The sequence below is a fragment of the Hemiscyllium ocellatum genome, chromosome 18 (assembly GCF_020745735.1).
Source record: "Hemiscyllium ocellatum isolate sHemOce1 chromosome 18, sHemOce1.pat.X.cur, whole genome shotgun sequence".
Classification (NCBI taxonomy): Eukaryota; Metazoa; Chordata; class Chondrichthyes; order Orectolobiformes; family Hemiscylliidae; genus Hemiscyllium; species Hemiscyllium ocellatum.
The window spans coordinates 67,799,536-67,827,351 of record NC_083418.1 but is presented as its reverse complement, the minus strand read 5'-3'; the positions used below and the strand labels follow the sequence as shown (position 1 = coordinate 67,827,351).

The window sequence follows — 27,816 nt, the reverse complement described above, 5'->3', positions numbered from 1 at the left end:
CCATAATGCTAACCCCTGTGCCACCTGCCTTTTTGGAGACCAAGTCTAATTTTCACATGGAGAACATCCTCCATAGTGTTATGTGTCAAGATTCTTGATCTGAATGGGATAAATTTCAGAGGGATCTAGCAAAACACAAAACAAACATCCATGAAGCACTGTGGGCCAACACCCACAGCAGAATTGCATTCCAACGCAATCTGCAACCTCTTGGCCCAGCATATCCGCAGTCCACCATTAGCAACTACTCAGGGATCAACCCTGGCCAAATTAAGACTGCAGCAGTACAAGGCAGGAGCAGCATCAGGCATATGTAAAAAGGAGGCATCAACCGACATGAAGCTACAACATAGGACTTGCAGCATAAACAGAAATGATGGACATGGTGAAACAAATCCATAATCAAGTGAGCAAATATCTGATCTGCAGTCCAGCCACATCTAGTCATGAGTAGTGGTAAACACTCAGACAACTCACTAGAGAAGATGGCTTCACAAATATCCCAACTGTCAATGATGGGGGAATCCAGCATATCAGTGCAAACAATAGGCTGAAGTAATTGCAACAATCTTCATCAGAAGTGCCAAGTAAACAACCCATCTTGGCCTCCTCCGGGAGGTTCCCAGGACCACAGATGCCAGCCTTCAGCTGATTCAGTTCACTCCACATAACATCAAATAGCAGATTGATACACTGGAAAACATAAAGGCCATGGGCCCTAGCAATATTCCAGCAATAGTACAAAAGATTTATGCGCGTGAACTTGCCAAACTTTGTCAGTATTGTGTTTGTACCGGAAAAGACCTGACAATGTGATAAATTGGACACAAAAAAGACAAATCTAGTTCTGTCAACTACTACCCCATCAGTCTATTTTCAACCATCAATAAAGTGATGGAAGGTGTCAAGTGATAGCAAACAGCATTGCTTAGCAATATCCTCCTCAATGGCACTCAGACTAGGTTCTGCCAGGACCACTCAGCTCCTGACCTTACTTGAACCAAGACTGTAACATGAACAAAACGGAACTCCAAAGGTGGTTCATCAAGGCCACATTTGACCAAGTGTAGCATCAAGGAGTTCCAGCAAAATTTCAGTCAATGGAAATCTAGGCCCTGCTGCTTGGAGATATATTTAACATATAGATAGTTGGAGTTGTGGAAGCTCACTCATCTCCAGGACATCTCTGCAGAAGTCCCTCAGGGTAGTGTCCTAGGCTAAATCAATTTAATTCTCATCATGAGTGTATGTTTACTGATTGCACAAAATTCAGCAACATTTGCAATACCTCAGGCACAGATACACTCCATGTCCAAATGCAATTAGACCTGGTTAATAGCCAAGCTTAGGTCAAGAAGTGACATTCATGCCAAGCAAGTGCCAGGCAATGACCATCTTCAAAAGGGAATCCAACTATCACCCCTCGATACTCGATAGCATGACCAACATTGAATCCCCCACTATTAACATCCTGGGGTTACAACTGTGCAGAAACTGAACTGACCTAGCTATATATTGTGGCTACAAGAGTAGGTCAGAGGTTAGGAGCGAGCAATACGTCCAGGCTCTCTAAAGCCTGTCCATCATCTACAAGACGCAGTGTGATGGAATAAACCCCATTTGCCTGAATGAATGAGTGCAACTGCAACAAAAGTGAAGACTTCTGACACTATCCAGGACAAAGCAGCCCACTTTGACAGGTACCAGATCCATAACATCTAGTCCCACCAACAATGCTCAGTAACAGCAATATGTATGAACTACAAAGTTACATCAGAGAAATTCACTGAGACTTCTTAGAGAGCACCTTCCACACGTATGACCACTACTATCTAAAAAGGACAAGAATAGCACACACGTAGGAACACCCCTACCTGCAATCCCCCTCCAAGCCACTCATCACCTTGATTTGTATTGCTAGTCAGAATACTGGAATGCCTTTGCCAACATCATGCAGCTGGCAGAAATCAAATCCAATGAAAAAAAATCTGGAACTGAAAGCTTGACTAGTAATGCGCCCATGAAACTGTGACTGCCATTAAACTAAACACTATCTGGGATTCTCCAGTACCTTGTTGGTCTGGCCTAAATATTCCTCCAGACCAACAGCAACTGTTCTCTGAAGAAGTGACTTGTTCAAAAATAATTAGGAGCAAGTAATAAATGCTGCCTTTTTTTTTGTAGATATTTTTATTGAAATTTAACATTTTTGCAAATTTACAAAAATAAACAAAACTCTCAAATACAAACATTGATGTACAATTAAATCATATATACAATAGTCATAATTTAACAAAGAAAAGAGAAAGAAAGAAAACAAAAAAAGAAAAAAAAGAAACGAAAAAAGAAAGAAAAAAAAACTCAACTTTCTACTAATCTAACCTATAACTAACCAGAGTGTATACCTAAGTCTCTTACATGCTCGGAATGTATAAACATCAAATATAATAAAACCCGTATTCGCGCAGGATTCCTCTCCCAAGGGGCCCCGGAGCAGCCCGGTCTGAAATCTTCACTAAATAGAAGCCCTTGTTAGGATAGCCGAAATATCTGCATTTATATAATTCAAAAAGGGCTGCCATATTTTATAAAATAATTCAGTCTTTCGGTGCACCATATTTGTGAGGAAGTCAAGGGGGATATATTCCATAATTAATCTGTGCCAATCTGAAAGTCCAGGGGGGCCCTCAGCCACCCAGTTCACCAAAATATTTTTCCTTGCACAGAAAGAGAATAGAAAATAGTCTCTTCCCATGCATATCCAGAGATGAGAGGTTCGAAAAGCCCAAAAGGAGAGATACAGGGTCCACCCTAATTTCCGTTCCTAAATTTTCTGTCAGGGTATTTGCCACTTTAGTCCAGTATCTGCGGATTTTCTGACAAGTCCACAGACAATGTACAAGAGTACCCACCTCTATTTTGCATTTGGGACACATTGGAGATGCTCCTGCCTTAAATTTTGCCAGTCGAGCCGGAGCTATATGGGGCCTATGAAGTATCTTTAGTTGGATAGCCTGAGTTCTGTTACAGATAGCAATTCTTCTAGCATTTTCCCAAATGTCATTCCACATATCCTCAGAGATTTCTAGCCCCAAGTCCTGCTCCCATGTTTTAAGCAGGTCATCCATGTCTCCTGAGACTCCATCATGTAGCAAATGGTATATAGTACTAACGGAGGATGCCCCCGCTGGTCGTAAGACATTACGTTCTCTGTCTGATTTATAAAGACTATCTATTAATGTAGTCTTCCTCTGTATATAATCTCGAACTTGGAAGTATCGAAAGAGATCCCCATTAGGTATTCCGAATTTCAGACGCAGCTGCTCAAAGGACATCAGGATCCCATCTTTAAATAGGTCCCCTAAGCATGAGATGCCCCTGGATCTCCAGAGTTTAAAGGTGGCATCTGTAATCCCCGGTTGGAATCCCCATGCGCCTACTATTGGTGCATGGGGGGATGTTTTGTGTGAGTTACCCTCATTTTGCCGCATTATATTCCAGGCCTTAATTGTGTTTAATATTATGGGATTTTTACAGTGGTCTGTAATGATTTTCCTCTTATCTGAAAATAAAAGGTTAATAAGTGGGTATTTTACTTGGGAGGCTTCGATATCCAGCCAAATTGATTGTGGATCAGATGAAACCCAATCAGCTATGTAACTTAGTAGGGAGCTTAACTGATATTTCCTAAAGTCTGGGAAGTCCAGTCCTCCCCTTGCCTGTGGAAGCTGTAGCTTCTTCAGCTTAATAAGGGGCCGTCTATGGTTCCAAATAAAGGAGCCCAACCAGCCATAGAATTTACGTAGGGCTAGCCTTGGCAGCATCAGCGGGAGCATTCTCATAGGATATAAGAGACGGGGCAGAACATTCATTTTAATTAATGCTATTCTCCCTAGCCAGGAAATCGGAAGGTCTCTCCATCGCTGGAGGTCCTGCCTTATCCTTTCCATTAATTGTACAAAATTAGCCCTATACAGCTGATCAAATACTGGCGTGATAAAAATACCTAAATATAAGAAGCCCTCCAGGGACCAACGGAAGGGAAAAGGGGATCCGTCCATTAAGTGGGGTATCATAGCCAGACCACCCATTGGCATGGCTTCCGATTTTGAAAAATTAATTTTATAGCCTGAGAATGCACTAAATGTATTAATAACTTGAATTAGACGAGGCACTGACATTAAAGGATTACTGAGGAATAAGAGAACGTCATCTGCATAGAGGGTAATTTTGTGTTTACCTGTACCAATCCTCGGGGCCGTTATATTAGGATCAGTCCGGATGGCTTCTGCTAATGGTTCGATTATCAGTGTAAACAACAATAGTGAGAGAGGACATCCTTGACGGCAACCCCTACCCACACTGAAGCCATCCGATCTTAACCCATTAGTAATAACAGCTGCTTTGGGGTCATTATACAATGTTGAAACCCATTTGGTAAACACCTGTCCAACGCCAAACCTTTCCAATGTGTAAAATAAATATGACCATTCAACCCTATCAAATGCCTTTTCCGCATCCAATGAAATTACTACTCCTGGTATCTTTCCCTGATGACAGGCTTGGATCATATTCAAGACCCTTCTGATATTATTGGATGATCTGCGGCCCTTAATAAATCCCGTCTGGTCCTCCTTTATAATATATGGCAGTACCCTTTCTAGTCTTAGTGCTAACATTTTTGAGAGAATTTTAAAGTCTACATTTAGTAAGGATATTGGTCTGTAAGATGCACAATCTTCTGGGTCTTTTCCTTTTTTGAGGATAAGAGAAATATTTGCTTCTTTCAGCGTGGGCGGGAGACAGACCTGACTATGCGCAAAATTATACATATCCATAAGTGGGTCAACCAATATTCCTGTAAATTCTTTATAGAATTCAGCTTGAAAACCATCCGGGCCTGGTGCTTTTCCGCTCTGAAGTTGCCTAATTGCCTCAAGTATTTCTTGGACACTTAAAGGGGTATTTAGAGCCGACACCTGTTCCGGAGTCAGGCCCGGGAAGGTCAAATTTTTAAAAAATGACTGCATCCTCCTAATCCTATCTTCACAATCCTGCGATCTATATAGTTCAGAATAAAATTCTTTAAAGGTCGCATTGATCTTTTTATGATCATGAGTCAGGGTACCTGTACTTTCCTTGATGGTCGGAATAGTTTGAGGGGCTTTCTTTTTCTTTGCAAGAAATGCTAAGTATCTACCCAGTTTGTCGCCATATTCATATAATCTTTGTTTCGCAAATAATATTTCCCTTTTAGCCGTTTGAGTAAGCGCGGTGTTTAAAGCTGTCCTAAGAGCTGTAATCCTCTGCAATTTTGTGATAGAAGGTCTATCAGCGTATGCTGTTTCGGCTGCTTTTAGGTGAGCTTCGAGCAGACGCTGTTGCTCTCCCTTCATTTTCCTCTGGGTCGCTGAATAGGAGATGATCAAACCTCGTGCATAAGCTTTGATGGTCTCCCACATCATTGACGGATTGCTAGCCGTACCAGTATTAATTTCTAAAAAGGTTTTAAGTTCTTGGGAGAAGTACTTTAAAAATTTGCTATCTTTTATCAGGAAGGGGTCCATACGCCAATGCCAAGCAGATGTCCCATTGTTCTTTACCTTAGTTTCCATGTATACAGCGGCATGGTCAGAGATTGCTATAGTACCTATTTTACAGGTTGCTATAGAGTTTAGAAAAATCGATGGGGCAAAAAACATATCAATTCTTGTGTGACATTTATGTGGATTAGAGTAGAAAGAAAAATCTCTACCCTGTGGATGGAGACATCTCCATACATCTACCAATCCTAATTCTTTATTCAGGTCCGCCAGTTGTCTAGATCTGGGAGATACTCCAGCGGCACTCTTGGGAATCCTGTCTATTTCCGGATCCATAATACAATTAAAGTCTCCCCCTATAATTGTATGACGGGCACCAAAGGCCATCAGTTTTGAAAAAGCTTCCGTTATGAATTTAAAGGGGTGTGCCGGGGGGCAGTATAAATTTAAGATCCCATATTCCTCTCCATTTATGAGGGCTTTAATCAAAATATATCGTCCAGATTCGTCTTTTATCTGATTTAGAATTTTCAAAGGGAAGTTCTTCCGGACAAGGATAACGACTCCCCTGCTTTTTGAATTAAAAGAGGAAAAAAAGGCCTGATCAAATCCGCCCTGTCGTAATTTTAAATGTTCTTTATCCGACAGGTGCGTCTCCTGTAGGAGAGCTATATCAACTCTCTCCTTCTTAAGATTTGATAATATTTTCTTCCTTTTAACTGGCGAATTACTCCCCCTGACATTCCAGGTGCACCACTTAACCGACTGTTCAGCCATAATCATCTGGACAGATCCGAGACCCCTCGGGAGGGGAAACCCTATCTAGAACATCCCGAGCATGGAGCATACAAGATTTACAAAAGTAAAGATTCTCTGATACACTCACAACAATATAACAAAAAACTCTTTCTAAGTATAAAAAATATAAAACATTCCGAATTGGAGATTTTCTCCCTTGTTCCCAGGGAGCGTCACTTCCTCTCCCACAGTCCATCTTACCCTCTTCCAACCAGTGCCCCACCCTTGACCCAGGTGTTCCTCAATAAAATGAGGAGAATTCAAATATAATATAAAGCTAGAGTTAACAGTGAACACCCCACCCCCACATCTAAATATATTTGGGAATATTAATACCATATATAACTATAAGATTACAATCTCAACATGTAATACTTAAATATAATACCACAAAATAACAGGGGAAAGAAAAACAACCCCGCTCCTAAAAACAGAAGTAAAATAGAATAAGGTAACCACCTCTCCCCATCAACATTAACCAAACGCCCCAACATATATATATATATATATATATATATACATACATATACACATACACACATAGGGGGAAAGATAAGAAAAGATGAAGGGATGTAAACCAAAATAATGGGAAAGGCAGACCAGCGTCCACAATCTCTTACAGTTTATTTAAGAGAGTCCAAGAATTCCTTAGCCTTCTCCGGTGATCCGAAGTTATATATGGATCCTTCGTGGCTAAGGCGTAGCGTCGCTGGATATCGTAAGGAGTACTGGATATTTAAGTCCCTTAAACGCTTCTTCGCCTCATCGAATGCCTTCCGCTTTCGGACCAAAGCTGGGGAGAAGTCCTGGAACAGCATGATCCTGGATCCTTTGTGGGTCATAGCTTGGGGATCTTTTCCCAGATTTCTTGAGGCTTCCAGGAGCATCTGCCTCTCCCTATAGCTCTGCAGCTGGAACAGGACCGGGCGTGGGCGCTGGGTTGAGCCGGGCCCACGTACTGTGACCCGGTAGGTCCATTCTACCCTTACCCGGCCTGATCCATTATGCAGATTTAAAAGTTGTGGCAGCCAATGCTCTAAGAATGCTGTCAGCTGACCTCCCTCTTCCTGCTCGGGCAGGCCCAACAACCGAATAGTTTTTCTACGACATCGATTTTCGAGGTCATCAATGTGGTTTTCTAGGTTCTGGACTCGATTCTCGAGAAAACGGATGTGGTCGGCTGTTGATTTTATCCTAGTCTCGGAGGCTGCGGCCTTCGACTCCACCTCTCTGACTCGGCACTCCAATTCCTGAATGTCTCTGCCCTGCTTCTGCAGCTCGGCTGATTGAGTCTCGGCAGAGCAGAGAAGCACTTCGATAAAAGCATCAATCTTCGCCTCCCACCTGGCAAACATCTCCTCAAAGCTCATCTTCATTGGTAAATCTCCTGAAGTAGCTGAAGACACCTTTGTTGCAGATGAAGAGGGAGAGGGTGGAGGAGGGGTCCCTGCTTTCTTAGAGCCGCCTGTTCCCTTCCCTTTACTCATTTTCCAGCTAGTATTAGACTATTTAAATGTACTAATAGGTAACTATTTAAGGTTAATAACTATTATAAATGGTTTAGTGAGTGTGGTGGGGGTGGATAGCCCACTTTTCCCAAGTTTTGGGTAGAGCACTGTGGACTCAGTCTTGCTGGGGTCGCCGCCATCTTGGATCCCCCAAATGCTGCCTTTAACATCACAGGATTGTTAAAGAATTGTCTGTTTGGATGAGGAAGTGCCCATAACCTATACAACACATATTTGATCCTAATTTAACTGAAGTATCTTCAGATTATAGTTATCAACTCAGTTGGAGGAAAATGTAGCTATCATTCTGCCTTAAGTACTGTCTGGGATGTGAGTTGGACCAGACTGTTTTTAAAAGAATGAGATAAAAAAAGTGCACAGATATCACACTTACCCTGCTGAATGCAAAAAGTTGATTCCTGGTGCATTACTATAAGAAAGTTTCACCAATAACATTAATATAAATCTTTACTGTTAGTTATGCATTATAAGGTTAGTAAATTTTCAATGCTGATTTAAGCCAATCTCATCATTTTTAAATCAAAGCAGTAGCCTCTACGGCTGGAGTACTTTTGACCAACACTAATAACCTGTCCGCAAACATTTCATTCTGCGTTTTTAATGAATGGGTCTATGCTATTCAGGAAACACAGCCAGACTCTCCCTTTCTTTCCACCACAGATATCCTCCCCAAACACAGCTACATAAACATTCAGGTGTTTTCCTTGATTGGTAGAAATATGATTGGATTTGGATTTTTGGAGCTTATCCCAACATGACTTTGTTAAAAGTGTATCAGTGGATATTAGATGGTAATAAAGGAGCAAGTGGGGAGAAGCAAAAAAAAGGAAGAAAAACAGAAGAAAAGGTATGACTTACTTATTTCGTTAGCAACTTGGTCCAATTTTTCTTGGGATCTGCTGATAAGGACTGTATTCATACCATGCTTGGCAAGCTATTGTGTAAAATGAAAAAGTCAAAAGTCAAAACAAAATCAAAGCTACAGGTAAATAACATTTTAACAAGTCCAAATATATAAACTTGCTTCAATTTTCTTTGGTACCCGAACAAAGTGAAGATTTTGTTCACCCTAAATAGTGTGCAGAAAAGTGGGAAAGAATGATTAATTAAAACCATGACTAATTTTCTAACATACCTCTATTGCATAAGCCTTCCCAATTCCATCAGTTGCTCCTGTAACAACTGAAAGAAAAAAAAAGTTCATATTTAACAACTTAAAGAATCGACAATGAACCATCAATATAAGATCACAAGTGTATTTCTGATGAATCAAAATGCAAATGTAACTTCAGAAATATTTTATAACAAGAGTTCTGCTCTTTTCCTCCCCAGTTTGCATAAAATAGCCAAGTTTAGCTCCCTACACAAGTATTCCAAAAGTTTTTTTTTTAAAATGCTTTAAATGAAAATAGTACGCTGTGCTCTGGAAAACTGGAAATGCATGGAAACAATGTCAATAGCAACTTTCAAGAGAATTTGACAAATACCTGAAGGAAACGAAGTTGTGAGGCAATGGAGTAAATAGTGGGAAAATGGGATTTACAGAACCAATGTACTGAAGAGCAGGAATAGACACTCATTCAAATCGGCTCCTCCTATGCTCCACCATTGTATGATGAAGGTTTGACTCTTCCAGCATTTGGAAACTACCAAATGAGGTGGACCTTCATTACATCAGGTTTTGCTTATAGTGGTTCAGGAGAACTAAAATATTCAATTTATCTAAAAGCATTATTACACCAGGACCCTGGACAGAGGGGAACATCAGAACCTGTGGCTTGTAGGAGGCCTGCTACGCTCAGATCAGGCCTAAAAGCCCTGGGACTCATGATTTCTGTTCCTGACCTTGATTCAAACTAGGCAGGAGAAATCCACAGCATGGTGGTTGAAAAGCCCATCTCCTAAAAGAATTTGAACTTGTAACAGCAATTTTGTTGGAACATGAACATCGATAGACAACAAACAATGCATTGATTAAGAATTTTCTGTTGCTTGCTATTGCACCAATGGATAATAATTGTTGGAGAAATGTTCTGTTAACCAGTAGCAATAAGGTTAACTTGATGAACTGGATAAAAGGAGTGGAGGGCTTGTCTAAGATAGCAGTAGTGCCCCCATATCTGAGCCAGGAGGCCCAAGTTTAAGTCCAATCTGCTCTAGAGATGCATTATAATTATAATCACTACAAATCTGTTTTAGACATCTTAAATATTGACAGTATTGTGGTTCTGGCATCAGATGAACCTGAAGCTTGCAAAGTCAAATCTCATGGCAGGTTGAGAAAATCCAACAAATGTGGTCATTTGTGGATTGGTGCCAGTCAGGAAAACCAAAATGTGAAAGTGCCAATTTGTCAGAAATACAACATATTCACTCAACTCCTTGAGTAAAAAGAAACTGGTCATCTCACTCCAGGTTCATTTATATGCGGCCCCAGTGCAAAACTGTTTCCTAACTCAATGCTGTCCACTGGTCAAATGATGTCCTTGACTTTAAAAAGTATGTTGCAATGAGGATGCACCACCATCTTTGTAGGGCAAGCGTAGTCACATCATTGCCATACACATTGTAAATATACGGAGGTCACGTGGTCCTCTGATGGTCGGGCCTGGGGGCGTGTCCTCGGCTCGGAGGTCACGTGATCGGCCGTTTCGCGCCCCGGAAGTGGGCGAGACTGCTGTGTCGTGCTCGAAAGGAGGCCGCATGGTGGTCCTTTGTCTCCGACAAAGGGAAGGTCACGTGGTGTCGAACAGCCGGAAATGCGAGGAGGCGGGGAATGGAATCGGAGCAACAGCCAATGAGAAGACAGTTTCACTTGAGTGATGGTATGATGTTTTGTAATGTATAAAAGACTGTGTCAGGGACAGAGAGGGGTCTTTTCTCTTTGTGAACTGACTGACTTAGTAGTTCGTCAGGGATGGAAAGGTTTAGACCCAGAGCTCTGTATACTTTATCCACTTATTGTTAGAATAAAACTAAAAGTGCAAGATTAAATGTTTTTCCTTATTGCTTTATTTTAAAGAGCACGCAGGACTTGGCTCATACATAAAAGATAATAAGTTTGTAGGTTGAGCCTTAAAGTCCATCAGATTGGTGAGCCTGACGTGATCCCGACGTGATCGACGTAAAACGAGAGGAAAATCGAAACAACAGACACTGACGTCTGGTGATGACAACAAGCGGCGCCGCTAAACAAAAAGGTGAGCAGACACCTGTTTATATCGAAGTTCTGCGATTGGAGATACTAAATTGATTGTTGTCACTAGACTGCAAGTGTCCTAGTAACAGTAAGTGGATAAAGTATAAAAAGAATTGTTTAGATACGTACGGGTTTAAAGTCCCATGGGGTTAGAGTCCTCATAAAAGCACCGAGGTACGTATGTGTGAGAAGGTTTAAAGTCCCTTGAGCAGGATCTCATAAAAGCACCGCTCACGAATTTTAGTTGATGATCGATGTGTTGTAAGTTTTGAAATGATATTGGGAATGTACGGAGGGTGGTAGGAAAAATCAGTGGTGTCTCTGAGACAAAGACGGTGGTGTCTCAGTGAGAAAAGAGTAGACAGTAAAAATATAAAGGTGATAACAAAACTGCTGATAACTCGGGCTGTAAGGGCCAGCTTCCTGGGGTGTATTTTATACAGATTGATTGATTCGCACCGGATTTGTTTTGATCGGGTTGGTTGCTTGGCTAAGTTAAATATAAATCGATTGGTTATTTGGACAGGAGGATTTTTATAAAAAAAACAGAAATACATAAAATGATAGGGAATTTGATAAAGAGTGTGAAGAAAAAACGGAGGATGTTCTTCTGATTTAGTGTTGTCCCTAAAACAGCAGTGGGGTAAAGTTAGAAGTCAGTTAATTAGTGGGCTTGCAAAGAACAAACAAAAAACAGTTATGCAGAAATATGGGAAGATTTATAAAAGCAGGGCAAAGTCCCTAAAGAGCAGAGGAAGAAATTGTCACCATTTCTGGGAAAAGCAGAAGAGTAGGTTAGATTAGAAGTAGACGAGCATGTGACGGGAAATAAAGGGTCAATACTGGTTGGAAGGAAATGGACAAAAGAAGCCGAAGAGAAAGAAGAGAGGAGGAGTCAAGGAGTTAGCACAGATAGTGAAGACGAGGAGTCCCGCCCAGGGGGCGGTCCAAATACATACCCTGTCACTTTAAAAGGCTCACTTACCATGCATATTGAACAAGGCTTCTCAGGGGTACAACCTCCTTTGAAAACAGTTATGATTTTGTGATGGGGGGAAATATTGCGGCTGCCCATAAAATATCAGCACCAACTGCCTCTAGATTATAAAGGCTCTTTTATGGGGGATGTGTAATAGCCCTTGACCCGTACGGATATGAATTGCATTTTGGACAAAATGCTCCCACCCATGGAGGGAGGTGGACCTTGGATGACTAAATTTTGCCAATACACACTAGGCTTCCAGTGGCCAAGGGTGATTGGAGAGCATTCGTGGGCAAACAATTGAGTATGTGGGAGGTACAGCAGATTGAAGTGTCTGCGGGGACCACCTTAGTACCTGACTCAGACCCGTTCGTGCAGCATGCCAGCTGTGTGGGAAGGGCTTTGAGGGATAGATTCCCGATTCCACCGGGAGCGATACACTCGCTCACCTTCACAATGAAGGAGGGCGAGGAGATGCCTGCCTTTTTGGCTAGATGTAAAGGCACGTGGGACAGATACTGCGGGGAGCCAGCCAGGGTCGGGTCAGCTACAGACCATGTAGTTTAGGAATGTCGTTATGGCAGGCATGCCTAAGGAAGTAAACAAGGTAATGGAGAGTAATCCTGATATCCCAGGGTGTTCTACAGAACATTTGATGCATCATATGAACCGATATAGGACAAAACAGAATGAAGATAAACAGAGCAATGAGTCAGCACAAGTGCAGTTGCTGAAGTTACAACTTGATGAGGCTAGACGGAAGGTTAATGAGACAAAGAAGGCCTCCCAGAAGACGACTAATCAGATGGTGCAGCAGCCATTGCCACAAAATAACTGGCAGAGTCTAGACCCAGCACCTGATTCGATGCCATACTACCCCTTTTAGGGGGGCAGGCCAAGAGGTGTTCCAGGACGAATGCGTGGTAGGGGAAGGGGCCGTGGAGGAGTCAGAGGTTAGCCACTGGACACTTGTTTTGAATGTGGCCAACCTGGGCATTAGAGAAGAAAATTGTCCCTGGCTGTGGGACCCCCAGGGATGCCAGGGATTGATCCGAGGACAGTATGTCCCCTTCAATCAACCTCCTAATCTGCCTTTGACATCGCCACTGATTACACCAGTGGCCAGGCAGATTTTTTATCACCAATATATTTCATCACCTGCATGCCCTGTGAATTTGATGGGACGTGACTTGCTGGAGAGATGCGGGGTCCCGGTTCTGTGCGGACCAGACAGACTCGTAGTGACCTTTCCAATTGTTCTATGTCAATGATTCACTCTGGACCCCAAGTGACATGCTCCCCCAGGCCCGACAATTTAGTTTTCCACTTAACTTAAAGTTTTTTTATATATATATTTACAACATCCAGAATACAAAGTAGATTATTTTATTAATGTACACAATAGATTTTAAAGATTGTAACAGATTGGCATCACTACACATAGAATTGTTACAACAAAGGAGGCCATTCAGCCTTTGTCTGTACTAGCTCTCTGCAAGAGCCATTCAACTTTCACCACTCCCCTGTAGCCGTGCAAATATTTTCTTTTAAAAATGAAAATCTATTTTGCAGGGTCTTACACTTCCAATGACCCAGCTGGAAAATCAGAGATTATTTTTGGGGAAAAAAAAACTACAGCCTGTAATTCTCAAAACAGAAAAAAAACTGCCAAATTACAAATTTAAACTACGTTATTTCAATTGAGAGGTTTGTGACAACCTGATAACATTTGATACCAGCGAGAGTTATTCCTACTTGCATGAACGAAAAAAAATGCTTCTGTAACCTGCAAGGAGCAGTCCTATTTTTAGCTCTGAGCCTATCCATTCAAACTATAAATGCATAAAAATTTATATTTTAAAAGCTCCGTGTACACCTGGGATATTTTTAGCTCGTGCGTTTTTATTTTTGACATCGCCTGCCTGAATTGTGACTGCAATGCCCACGCCTGAGAACTTAGTTATTCTGGGCAGGTCCTCGTGACCTTTATCTGTGCAGTAAGACTCCATTGATTAGCGGCTAATACCACTGCAATCGTGACAGATGCATCCCATCCAAGAGCAAAGGTCTGACTGACAAGGGCTTCAGCAGCACGCCTGCCGCAGGGGAGGAGGGGGCGATCTGTTACAGGAGGAACGAAGTTGCTATTTCCATCTCTTTGGCTTCTAAAAATAGAAGCATCCCGATTGATTCCATCATACCAAGCAAAACAAGCGCTCTCTTGTGCTGGATTTAGAAGCTGCTGGAGTCTCTGGAGCGCACGCAGGCATGTGTTGCCGCATCTTTAATGAAAAGGGGACCGTGAGCTACAAGAAAAATCAACCTTGCAAAATGAAAACCAAAAAAAAAGGAAGGATAATTTAAGATATAGAACAAACCCTGCTGCCTCCTCCACACCCCGTCCAGCACCCCCCCCCCCGAAGAAAAATTAAAGAACATGAGAAAAAAATTACATCATTTTCCACTGCTCCTCGCATATGAACAAACGCAAAAAGGTACAAGCCATCCACCCGTGACAGACGACAATAAACGGTGCGTAAAGAGTTGCGCAGGGAAGCCTGCCTGGGATGCGGTGAGGATCTGCAAACCAAGGGTTTTTTGCTTCACCACTGATATCTCATCAAAACGTTCTAGTTCAGTAAATAAATGGAGAAGGAGAGAGAGAGAGGAGAAAATCTTGCCCCCGTCACATTTACAGCAATTGATGGCTTGCCAACGAGATGCGGATGAATATTTTATGAGTCAAAAATGGCATTCAGGTGCCTAAAAATAGCTTCCACTGCAGACCTGTCAGATGGGGCTGAGCTGGACTGGAATACCTGAGCATGCCTCCGCTGCAGTTCAGAGATTTTTATGCAAGTCTATATATAAAATCCAACCTGTAGCTATGAAAAAAAACTTCAGCAGAATTTTTTCTAATGAAAACTAGCCAAAAATTATCAAAAGGTATCTGCTTGTAAAATGACAACAAACTTTAACATCGTGTTAAAATGTCCAAAGAACCTCATGGGAGCCTCATAAAATTCAACACAGAGCTACATAAGGAATTAAGAGTCTAAAGATGGCCATGAAACCATTGATGATGGTCAGGAAAAGCCCACCTGGTTCATTAATGTCCTTTGGCTAAGGAAAATCTGCCATCCTGGCCTACATGTGACTTCAGACACACAGCAATGTGGTTGATGCTTAATTACTATCAGAGCAAACAGGCATGGGCAATAAACCAGCAATACCCAAATCCCATAAACAAATGAAGACAAAAAGACATTAAGGCGGGTGATCAGAGATGGATTGTCAGGTGCTTATAAAAAGGAGGGAAGAGAAATTCTGAGAGGGAACTCCAAAGTTTGGGACTGAAGGAGTTAAAGCTACAGAAAGCAATTAGAGTAATTAAAATCAGGTTACTGACAGGTCCAAATCGGAGGCATGAAGGACACTAACAGGACTAGAGTGAATACAGAGATATGGTCTGGAAAGGATCAGAGAAAGTGAAGGTATTTGCTTTTGATTAAGCAATGCAGAGTAGTGAGCACAGGGTAACCTGCAAACGAGACAGGAAAGTTTGGGCAATAGGGAGCGACTGAAGAACCTTAGGTTTTTATTCTTCCAGAGCATTGGATGTTGAGGGGTGGCCTTACAGAAGTTTGTAAAATCATGACAGAGATAGAGAGGGTGAATAGCCAAGGTCATTTTCCTAGGGTAGGGGAGTCCAAAAATAGAGGGCAACAATTTATGGTGAGAGGGGAAAGATTGAAAACAGGACCTGAGGGGTAACTTTTTCCACAGAGAGTGGTGCGTGTATGGAACAAGCTGCCAGAGGATGATGGGAAAGTCAGTACAATTACAACATTTAGGAAGGGTTTGCAGGTACGTGGACTAAATGCTGGCAAAGACGACTAGGTCAGATTGGGATGTCTGGTCAGCACAAATGAGTTGGACTGAAGGTCTGTTTCCATACTGCATGAGTCTATGTGAGGTTACAGGGAGCAGGGTTCTGTGTTCTTGCAAGTAAAAGGGAAACAAAACGCAGGACGACAGCCACTTGGGAAAACAGTCGAGCCTCGAGATCTTAAAGTCAAGGACGAGAGTTTCAGATGAGCTGAGACAGGCTTTTGGTAAATGATGGACCTGGCAATAGCAGATATGTGGTTTCAAACTATCAAGGTGAAATGTAACGTAATGCTGAAAATAGTCTGGTTCATTGTCAAAGTTGCCAGGGAGAGACATGGAGTCAGTGGCTCAGGAACTAAAAACTATGGCAGTGACTCAAGACAATGGCTTCAGTCTGACCGAAATTAATTCAAGGACTTTTTGTCTTTTAGCCAGTTCTAAAAGACAAGCAAAAATACAGATTGTTGGAAAAGCTCAGCAGGTCTGGCAGCATCTGTGAACAGAAATCAGAGTTAACATTTCAGGACTACTGACCAATCGTCAGAACAGTTCTTTTTCAGCAATCTCTATTGTATTTCTGATTTAAGAATCCGTGGTTTCTAAAAGAAAAGCAATCTGACAATTTAGAGACAGGTTGAGAGGTGATGGTTACAAAGGGCACAGTGAGGTCAGCACACTTGCAAAATAGGTGCCATTTCCAATATCACTGAGGGGTACAACATATATCAGAAATAGGCAACCACCAAGGATTCTTTGAAGACAAAAAGGTAATAATGTAGAAGCATGAAGAGACGCCATTGCAGGCAATATGCTGATGATGACTGAATAGATAAGATTACAAACAGGCAAGGACTGCACTGCAAAGTAACAAAGTGTTGGAGCAGGACAATATGGCCAAGTGTGTAGAAGGATGCATCAGGTTGAGAAGGATAGAAAATTGAGAAGGGATTGTTAACCTATTTAAACAGTTAAATAGCATAGCATTTGTAACTGATTAAAAAATGTTTTGTTACTATGGTAGAATGGAAAACTGATGGGGTTCAAACATACAGGTCCAGGAAAGATGAGTTTGGATGTGGTGAACAAGTGCCATCCAAGGACTTGAAAGGGAAATAAAAGATGGAGGTGATGAACTTCAAGGGTATTTTTAAGGGATTTTAAGGAGATTTGGAAGGGAAAAGCGGCAAGTGCCTGAGGAGAAAGCAGTATTAATAGCTGCTTACATGGGTGTCAGGAAGGGAAGTGAGATGGGTCAGCAATTTTGTCAGAGCAGGACCACGAGTTTAGTAGCTGCAGTAAAGTCACACTGACTGAGGCAGCGAAGGTTTAGGCATTTTGGAGTTAGAAATTGCAGGTTGGAATGAATTGAGAGATTCCCCCAAATAGTATCTCAATGGCAGAGTAGGCCCAAAGGGCTGACTTAAAAGATCATAGATCGTAGAAGCAAGCCATTTGGCCCTACCTTTTATCTTAGCCTGCCTGACACACTCTCCTCATTCCTGATGAAGGGCTCTGGCCCGAAACGTCGAATTTCCTGTTCCTTGGATGCTGCCTGACCTGCTGTGCTTTAACCAGCAACACATTTTCAGCTCGAGTCTACACCAAACCTTCAAACAGCATCTCACCCAGACTCACCATATCCTTGTAACTCTGCATTCCCATGGCTAATCCACCCAGCCTGCACATCCCTAGACACTCTGGGCAATTTAGCATGGCCAATCCACCTAACCTGTGCATCTTTGGACTGTGGGAGGAAACCAGAGCATCCAGAGGAAATCTACGCAGACTCAGGGAGAATGTTCAATCTCCACACAGTCACCCAAGGCTGGAATCAAACCCAGGTCCCTGGTGCTGTGAGGCAGTAGTGCTAACTACTGAGCCGCCATGTCACCTGCTCCTATTTCTTTTGTTAAATTTTATGTTATTCAAAAACAGATCAAGTGCCAAATGGAAGGCAGGGATAGCCTGATAACTTACCCAGTCACTCCCTCAGGATTCCTCCCTCTGCTTTGTTAGGGTTTAACTTCCAATATTAGCAGAAATTCACTCAAAAATATTGAAGTGGTGGATAACAATTCATTGTTTTAGTTCTTGTTCACAAACTCCATTCCTAGTTACTGTTTGAAGCAGAATTAGAATGACCACAACCTCAACACTGTTTGACCACAAGACTGGTTCCAATCACATACCTGGTTAAACACCAAGACTTTCAACTGCATAGTCTCACCCAACTTCAAAGTTGCCTCACTTTAACTGACCTGCTAATACTGATTCATGTCACATTATGTCCAAAGGTAACAATTTTAATGATCTTATTTATTTTATATGCACATAACACCAAAAACGTCTTCCAAGTCCAATTCATCCTTATTCACACTTGCAAACCAGAAGTAGTTCAGAGTCAAGTAATGCCTCAATTTTAAAATTCTCATCTTTATTTTCAATTCTCTCCATAACATAGGGCTATGAAAGATAAGCATTATAAAAGTCATGGACAATTTCAATCTTGATCTGAACTGAACAAGTCACGTTGTGAACTTCTCCTCTAGACAACCTCAGAGACCTTATGCAGGACATTTTGTTTCAGAGCAAATAAGTTCTGGAACCAATTAGACAGCTGGCTATTTTAGACCTAGAAATTTGTAATGAAGCAGGATTAATTAATTATTTCATTGCAAAAAATCTTTTAGACAAAAAAGAATGATCATAAAATGCAAATTTCACATTCTGGGTTTGAAGACATAAATCTTGGATCTATACTGCTGTCATAAAAATTAAATTAAAATGATTACAAGGGTATAAAGATATAGGTGGCTAAAAGAGCATTGGGAAAAATAAAGATGTTAAAGAGGGAGTGGCAGACATAAGGAGATATTAAAGCTTCAAATCTGCCCTTATACCAGATGCACTGCAAAGGCAGGCAGAAAACTAGAAATTGTTGGCCAGCTGGCTTAACATCTCACACTGGAAAAATGGTAGAATCCATTCAAAGATAGTAAAAGTTGCAACAATTTTATCAGTCCATAGGGCTGGTCCGTCATTGGATGGAGACACACACACAGACACACACTTGATAGTTTAACCTGAAAGTCACTATGTGGCAGGCAAGAAAAAAGGAGAATTCTTCATGATAATCCCAGCCAATGTGGAAATTGAACCCACACTGTGGGCATCACCTTGCATTATTTTAAGAATTTCTAAATAAAACGGATAACATTGTTCTGTGAAAGGGAAATCATGGTTGACTAATTTTAGTTTGTTTGAGAAATTAGTATGTTGGGTAAAGGGGAATCTGCAGGTGTGGTGTATTTGGATTTCTAAGGGACACTTAGATCAGTTGGGTAGCACATGCTTCAGATTAGTGTGAACAGTACAAGTTCAAACTTGGTTCCCACTTAAACATCTGGGAACCTACCTCCCTGCCCTCCTCCTGACAGTGAAAAGCAAATGCAAAACTTTAAAAACTTGCCAAGCAAAAAACTCAGGAAGGAGCCTTAGCAGTAAGCCAAGGACAAGCTTTTGGGCAAAGGAAGCTAAAAGAAATTTGATAAAACATCACAATTGCTGGCGACGATACTCTAGCATAGTGGCATAGCGGAAATGTGCTGGGCCCATAACCCAAAGGCTAATGGATCAAAACCATCCTCTGCTATTCCAGAGTTCCAATTTGTTGCATGCATGTGCCTCACCCAGTGTAGCACATGTAACTCAGTGGTTAGCACTGCTGCCTCACAATGTCAGGGACTCCGGTTTGGTCCTAGCCATGAATGACTGCCTGCGTGGAGTTCGCTCATTCTCCCAATGTCTGCGTGGGTTTCTGTCCGGTGCTCCAGTTTCCTCCCACAGATTAGCTTGACTGGCCATGCTACATTGCCCGTAGTGTCCAAGGATATGCAGCCTAGATGATTTAGCGATGCAGGGAAACAGGGATTACAGGGAAACAGTAGGGGGCTAAGTCTGGCTGGAATGCTCTTCGGATGGGGAGTGTTGACTCAAAAGGGCCAAATGGCCTCCTTCCACACTCTAGGGATTCTATGATTCTAAAAGCTTACGATATTAGGTGTGATATATTAAAGACTTTTGTAGGATTGGCTAACAGAAGACCAGAAGAATGAGCACTGACCTTACGGAAACAAAATATTTGAGGGCCTTGAAGAGGTGTAATGTTTCACCACGTAGAACAACCAGGAACCTGGAGGGGCAGTTTCAAAATAAAGAGCCTCCTTGTTCAAGACAAGGATGAATTTCTTCAGACCGTCAAGAGTCTTTGAAATTCTCTTCCAGAGAAAGCAGCAGATATTGGGTCATATAATTTATGAAGGCTCAGATGGATTGATTCTTGATCTAGAAGGGAATTTAAGGGATGCAGAGGGGAAAATGGACTTAGTTATTATCAGAACAGTCATAAGCCACAGAGCATGAAAAAAGACCTTTCAGTCCAAATGTCCATGCTGACAAGTTCCCAAATTACACTATTCCCACATTCCTCAAAACCTTTCCTACTCATGTCACTGTTCAAATGTCTTTTAAATATTGTAATGGAACATGCATTAACCACTTCCTGTCAGTTGATTCCACATACAAACCACACTGGAAAGACCCCTCAGGTCCCTTTTAAACCTTTCTCCACTCACCTTAAGACTATGCTTTCTAGTTTTGGACTCTCCCAACCAAGGGAAAAGACTTTTGCTATTCATCTTATTTAGAGTCATACAATTGTAGAGATGTACAACATAGAAACAGATCCTTCAGTTCAACCCGTCCATGCCGACCAGATATCCCAACGCAATCTAGTCCCACCTGCCAGCACCCGACCCAGTACCGATCCTTGTGGCATTCCACTGGTCACAGACATCCAGTCTGAAAAACAACTTTCCACCATCACCCTCTGTCTTCTACCTTTGAGCCAGTTCTGTATCCAAATGGCTAGTTCTCCCTGTATTCCATGAGATCCAACCTTGCTGACCAGTCTACCATGGGGAACCTTGGCGAACGCCTTACTGAAGTCCATATAGATCACATCTACCGCTCTGTTCTCATCAATCCTCTTTGTTATTTCTTCAAAAAAACTCAATCAAGTTTGAGAGACATGATTTGCCACGCACAAAACCATGCTGACTATCCCTAATCATTCCTTGCCTTTCCAAATATATGTACTTCCTGTCCCTCAGGATTCCCTCCAACAACTTGCCCACCACCAAGGTCAGGCTCACCAGTCTATAGTTCCCTGGCTTGGCTTTACCACCCTTCTTAAACAGTGCCACCATGGCAGACAACCTCCAGTCTTCCGGCACCTCACTTGTGACTATCGATGACATGAATATCTCAGCAAGAAGCCCAGCAATTACTCCCCTAGCTTCCCTCAGTGTTCTAGGGTACACCTGATCAGGTCCTGGGGATTTATCCACCTTTATGCGTTTCAAGACATCTAGCACTTCCTCCTCTGTAATGCCCCTGATGATTTTAATCCTCTATAAAGGGGAACCCTGAATCTCCCACACTCCAGCGAAAAAGGTCACAGCCTAACCTCATAACTCAAACTCTTCCGTCGTAGCAACATCCACAAATCTTTTCAGAAACCTCACCAGTTTAAAAAGCAGGGCAACCAGAACAGTAGGCAGTATGTTGGATGGTTGAACAGGATGATGGCCTTCTCCTCTCTTGTCAGATCTCTGTACTTTTCCAATTCTGATCTTGTACATCTGATTTTAATTTCTCCACCACTGACTGAAATCGTTTTAGCAGCAATGATCCTAACCTCTAGAATTCCTTCTCCAATACCATCTCCTTACTTTTAAGATGTTCCCCGAAAGCTCTTTGATCAAGATTTTGGTCAATGGCTTTATGTATGCTTGGTATATGTGCAGAAATGAAAAAAGTATTGACACTAAGGCTTAGTCCAAATCAATTTTATCAATATTGCTGGTTAGCATCTTAGATCCCCTATTAAAGATACTTGGAAATGCTTGTTGCAGAAAACTGCATAATTATTACAACTGGGATTTCTCCCCAGAAATGGTTTTTAAAAAATGGTTTAAATGCTACCAATTTTAGATGGAATCAGGTAATTCTTTAGAAAACTCAAATGTGCTGTTGCTGACTGTCCAAGACGAAACCTAAGTCAGCTTTTGCTTGCAAATTATGATATTCAAACTCAATGGCAAATGTAGGAACTTACTGGGGGAAAAAAAAACAAACATTTAAGGTAAGTTCTTGTTTTTGAAAACAAAGATAGCATCCAAGATTTGGTTGCTGTGCACTTTGCTCCTTTATGCCATTTCATTTGCAAGTAAGTGTAAGCGCAGTTTTATACAGTCCATATTGGCCTAATTACATTCTCCTCTCTTCAGAGAGAAAATATGGTGGATGTCACATGCATTCTTCTGCAAACATTTCACACAGTTTATTAAACCAGGGCTTAATAATTCAAGGGCAGCTCAGTGGTTGTTATTGCTGTCTCTCAGCACCAGGGACCCAGGCTCAATTCCACCCTCAGGTGACTGTGTGGAGTAAATTTACCCTGGTATGGACTTTGTGGCCATTCAATCCAACATGTGGGGATTCCATGAAATAGGACAGTGACTCAAGATTTCAATTCAAAACCCACTCACTAAAATTTAATCAAGCCCCAAATATAATACTGGTATTAATCATTCTATCAATTGCAACCCTTTGCTGATAGGAAACAATATTAAATTCCAGAGATCAGATAAAGCCTTTTCACGCAAGACAATGCTGCCCATGTAACAATAAAATGAGGATCTAGAAGAGGACCTGAATTTTTAAAAAACAGAGGTACTGTACTTAAAAGATTAGCAAAGTAGATCCTCTGATCTGGATGGGATGTTTAAGTTACTAAGAGAAATGACAAGGGGCTCTGGCCACAATCGTTCAATCCTACTTGGATAGAGGCATGGTGCCAGACAAACAGAAAATCAAACCTGTTCAAAAGAGAAAGCTAGCCAGCAAAACCTAACAATGGAATAAATTTGAAACAATAAGAGATTAGACAAGTGAGGTTGTTCTTGCTAGGAGTGGACACTTCCTAGAGGAATTGATTGCTGTTTGAAATCATGAGAAGTCATCAAGTAAATGGCAAACTGCTTCCAGCAGCATAAGGGCTGGCAATCAGAAGACAGATTTCAGACTACTATATTCACAAAGACACCAAGCGACATAACAGGAGAATATCAATATTAAGTAACGTGATCTGGAACACTATTTGAAAGGATGGTGGAAGCAGATTCAATAATAGCATTCAAACGAGAATTGGATAAAAAGTCAAAAATGAAAATATTCCAAGGAGGAGTGATAATTTCCAAGTGTTGGTAGAGGCATAACAGGGTAAACAACCTCTTCCAATGCTGTACAATTCTGTGATATTGGACCATCAATTCCACAGAGCTACCAAGCTATTGCTATCACTGCTTAAGTTTATGTCAAAAGCCAAAGTCTCATTCCAGCTTCCTCAAGGGCCACTCAGGAAAGCTGTACCGGAGAATGTAGGGGCATAGGTCTATGTTTGTAATTCCCCACGCAATGAGGTTCCTATTTTAAACATTGCACTTTAGGGAATTAGCAAGTGAAGCAGCACTTCTCTACAGACTAGAGAAAAAAATATATAGTTCATATTTTAATTGAGCCCTTTCACTTGCAGTATGGAATGTGTAACAGCCTTATAACATCCCCTTGTGTTTTACAATATTAGGTAGTTAAGGGAAGATACATTATTTCAACTCAGCTTGGGGAACATCTCACAACAGAGCAGTAAATAAAGAGAATGAAAACAAAACCTCAATAAATTTACCAAGGACAAAATGAGCAAAGGAAATGACCCAGGACCTAATTGTTAAAGCTTCCTTGGAGGTACTCATTCTTTGGTAAAATTTCAATGCTCTCTCAGTCACTTTGGAACTCTTTATAACAAGTAACTTATTTAAACGGTATTCAATATGTACTGAAAAGCAATGCAGATCAGATAAAGGGCTAATGATCTGGATTAATATTACACTGAAATCTTACTGAACTCAAGACCTAAATAGATCCTGATTAATGAAGTGAAAAATCCAATTGCAATCTTAAATTCAGAAGTAAAATGAAATGGTGCAGTTTTAACATTGTTTGTTTTCAATTCTTTCATGGGACACAGGTGGTGCTCGCAGTCTGCTGTCCACCCCCAGCTGCTTTTCAATTGATTGAATGAAATGGCCTAGAGAGCCAAGAGACCACTAAAAGTCAACCACATTGCTATGGGTTTGGATGCAAACTTAGGTCAGACCAGGTAAGGGCAGCATATTTCCATCTCTACAGGACTTGAGTAAACCAGATGACAATTTACAATGGTGACATAGTTGCTATTAGAATTTCAATTCCAAATTTCCTTGGCATTCAAATGTTACCACTTAACATTCAAAACCATAACCCCAGTATGTTAGCCTTAGCCGTGGATTACAAGTCTGATGACATTGCATCACTGCCTTACCCAAAAAGTATATTGCCACACAACGCCAAGAGTACCACACTCATGTGACATGGGTTGGGAGTGGGGAACATACTCTGATCCACAGTTACAGCAACTACTCCTTTAAGACTGGTTTACTAAGTGAAAGAAACTTTATCTTGCTTTCAGTAGTTGTGTTATTCATTAAAGCTATGCAACTCAGTGAAAGCCCAGAATAGAAAATCTTACATTCCCTTCCACTAATAATTAAATTTCTTTAAATTCAAAATAATGACGACTACATAGCTTCAAAGACATATATATAGAAATGTTTTGCCTACATTATATCAAATATTACACCAGAAATAACACGTATAACAGTTATCTAAAGCTTAGATGCATAGTCATATCTTTCTAAATAACTTCATTAGACCAAAATACATCATGGTGCAAACAAGAGAAGACATAGTGTTCCAGATAATAGTTATCTTAAAACATCCTTGAGTGGATCCCTGTCCTATATGCAAGGCTATTTTTGAGACCACGATAATTAATTATTTATAATGTATTAACCTTGAAACAATTTTGGTCTGAAATTGACGATGGCACAGGCTGAAGAGTTTTATATCTTTTTTGTAGATTATCTTCCAGCAAATCATCACCATTGTGAAGTATGGTACAGTGTTGCAACCTCTAAGGTGTAGAAAATGGATGGAGCAATGACACAGCATTTGACCAAAGTCTGCACTAAGATAGGATCTGTGATTGATTTATTAAATGTGGGAGAAGATGGTGACAAAGCACACTCCATAAGCCTTAATGTTGAAATAGTCACAGGCTTTCATACAGTCAGTCAAAAAAGTGCATATACAGCAGTTGATGTTGTTTCTTTCAATTTTCGTGGACTTACCAGAGTGGACATCATGTTTGCAGAGCTTCTTGATGGGTGAAAAATACATGACAAACTTGGAAGGAGTTCCTCAGTCACCAGAAGGAAGCAACCGAGTGCCAACCTTGCAAATAATGCTCACTGTGCCCAACAGCAAGAGTTGCTGTTAAGTTGATTTGTCTCTCTTCTGGAACAGAGCCATGATCACAGTACACTGAAAGCACTCCTGCATGCACTTTTCTTTCCAAATGAGGTGGACCAGGAGTATGTCTCTGCTGTTTTTCAGAATTTCAGCAAGAATTACAAAAACACCAATGGCTGGTGTTGTTTATCAGCTGCCAAATGGCAAATTCAACTTGGCTTCAGAACAGGGTGAATTCACAACTGAGCCCGCTGGGGTAGTAAGGAATGAAATTCAAGATATTCAAGTCAAAGATAGTCTCCATTAAGACATTACTGAGCTCCAGGAGGCAGATGAGAGTTGTGCGCGCGCACACTCAGAACAGATAGAAACTGAGCTTTAAATCATGGGCAATTCCATCTTGGAAGCAGAAGAAAATAGCTTTCCACTGGATGCCAGGGAAATGAAGTTCCTCTTAAACTAGCTCCCACGGTGCAATCTCACCAGCAGCAGGATTCTATAACACGTGGACCATTTTCTATCACTTGTCTGAACAAAAGATGACAGACAGAAAATTCTTCTTCACCTCATATGTTGCAGCTCAGCCTTTGGCTAACTGAGGAAAAGATCTCAGGACCTGGAATTCAAACCAGAGACTAAGATCATGGTTCACTAGACAACAGTGATCCCTGCCTTCCTTTAGGTTTCAAATTCTTGGCCCACCTATCACAGGCATCTCAAAGCATTGGAGATATGCCATCTGTTGTACCTGAAGATCCATCCTCTCCCAGGAACACAATGGAATGCATTTGGGACATCCTCATTACATTCCTGATGGAGTTGAACAGTCTCACCAATTCATGGGAATCCCTAGCTTGTGATTGATTTACTGACAACAGTCATTCAGAAAGTACCAAACACAAGCTTTATCTGAAACATGAGAGCACAACAATTCTCCAGACTCACCTAACCAACTCTCCAACCACCTTAAAGTGGCCAAAACTGTATATGGCACTCACTGTGTAGTCTCAGCGATGCTTTATACAGTTACAGAAAATCTTTCCTATGCTTCTACTCCATTCACCCGAAAATAAAGATCAACATCCAATTGCCATCCTTATTACTTACTACATCTGCATGCTAGCTTTTCGTGATTCATGGTCAAGGATACCTGGATATCTCCAAAATGCAGCATTGTGTAGTTTCTCTCCATTCAAACAATATTCCTGTCCTTCCTACTGAAGTGGACCACTTTGCATTTTCCCACATTATGTACTCCATCTTGCAGCTCTTTCCCATTGTATTAGCCTGTGTATATCCCTTGGCAGGCCAATCTGAATAGATCAGGTCAAAAGTCACACATCAGGTTATAGTCCCAACAGGTTTATTTGAAATCACAAGCTTTTGGCACGTTGCCAGGTGAAGTAAAGAGAGCAACCAGGCACAGGTTTTATAATCAAAGTGATCAAAAGATCATAGAAATGGTGAAAGATATAGGAGCAGAATTCGGCCATTCCGCCCATGAGTCTGCTCTGCCATTTGATCACGGCTGATATGCTCCTCATCTCTATTTTCCTGCCTTCTCTCCATAACCCTTCAGCCCATTATCAATTAAAAACCTGTCTTACTCCTCCTCAAATTTACTCATGGTCCCAGCATCCATCACACTTTGGGGGGAGCCAATTCCAAAGATACGCAACTCTTGGGAGTAGTTGTTTCTCATCAACTGTTTTAAATTTGATACCCCGTATCCTAAGACTATGACCTCTTGTCCTAGAATGCTCCACAAGAGGACTGGAGAACCTTCTATCCCTTAACCTAAATCATTAGCATAGATGTAAATAGCTGGGGTCCAAGGACTGAACCCTGTGGCACCCCACTAGTAACATCTTGCCATCCAGAAACAAAAGCATTTATCCCAACTGTGTCTTCTGTCCATTAGTAAGTCATCTATCCAAGCTAATAATTACCCCAAATCCCATATTATCCAACCTTGTGAATTAACCTTTTGTGCTGCACCTCATCAAATCTAATATATTAGATCGACAGGATCCCCATTATCCACTTTGCTTTTTACATCCTTGAAGAGCTCCAGCAAACTAGTCAAATGTGATTTGCCCTTCATAAAACTATGTTGGCTCTGATGAATAGTGTTTTAATTTTCCAAGGATCCTGATATTGCTTCCTTGATAACGGAGTCTAACACTTTCTAACAACAGGTGTGAAACTAACTGGTCTATAATTTCCCACATTTTGCCACCTTCCCGTTTTGATTAAGGTCATTATAGTAGCACTTTTCTAATCCACTGGAATTTTGTGTCCAGGAAATTTTGGAATCCACTATCTCCGCCACCATTTCCTTTCATACCCTAAGATGCAGGCCATCAGGACTGGGGAACCTGTCTGCCCTCAACCCTTACACTT

The 27,816-nt window shown here is 41.3% G+C and overlaps 1 protein-coding gene across 1 annotated transcript in view; it reads right to left on the bottom strand.

The window, feature by feature from the left end:
• LOC132824494 (very-long-chain 3-oxoacyl-CoA reductase-B-like) overlaps positions 1 to 27,816 on the bottom strand; it is a 163,815-nt gene that overhangs the window by 111,771 nt on the left and 24,228 nt on the right. The window contains exons 2-3 of the mRNA XM_060839080.1: positions 9,006 to 9,052; positions 8,729 to 8,804 (exon numbers count right to left, since the gene is read on the bottom strand). Of these exons, the coding sequence (XP_060695063.1) occupies positions 8,729 to 8,804; positions 9,006 to 9,052 (123 nt within the window). The remainder of the gene's footprint in view (positions 1 to 8,728; positions 8,805 to 9,005; positions 9,053 to 27,816) is intronic.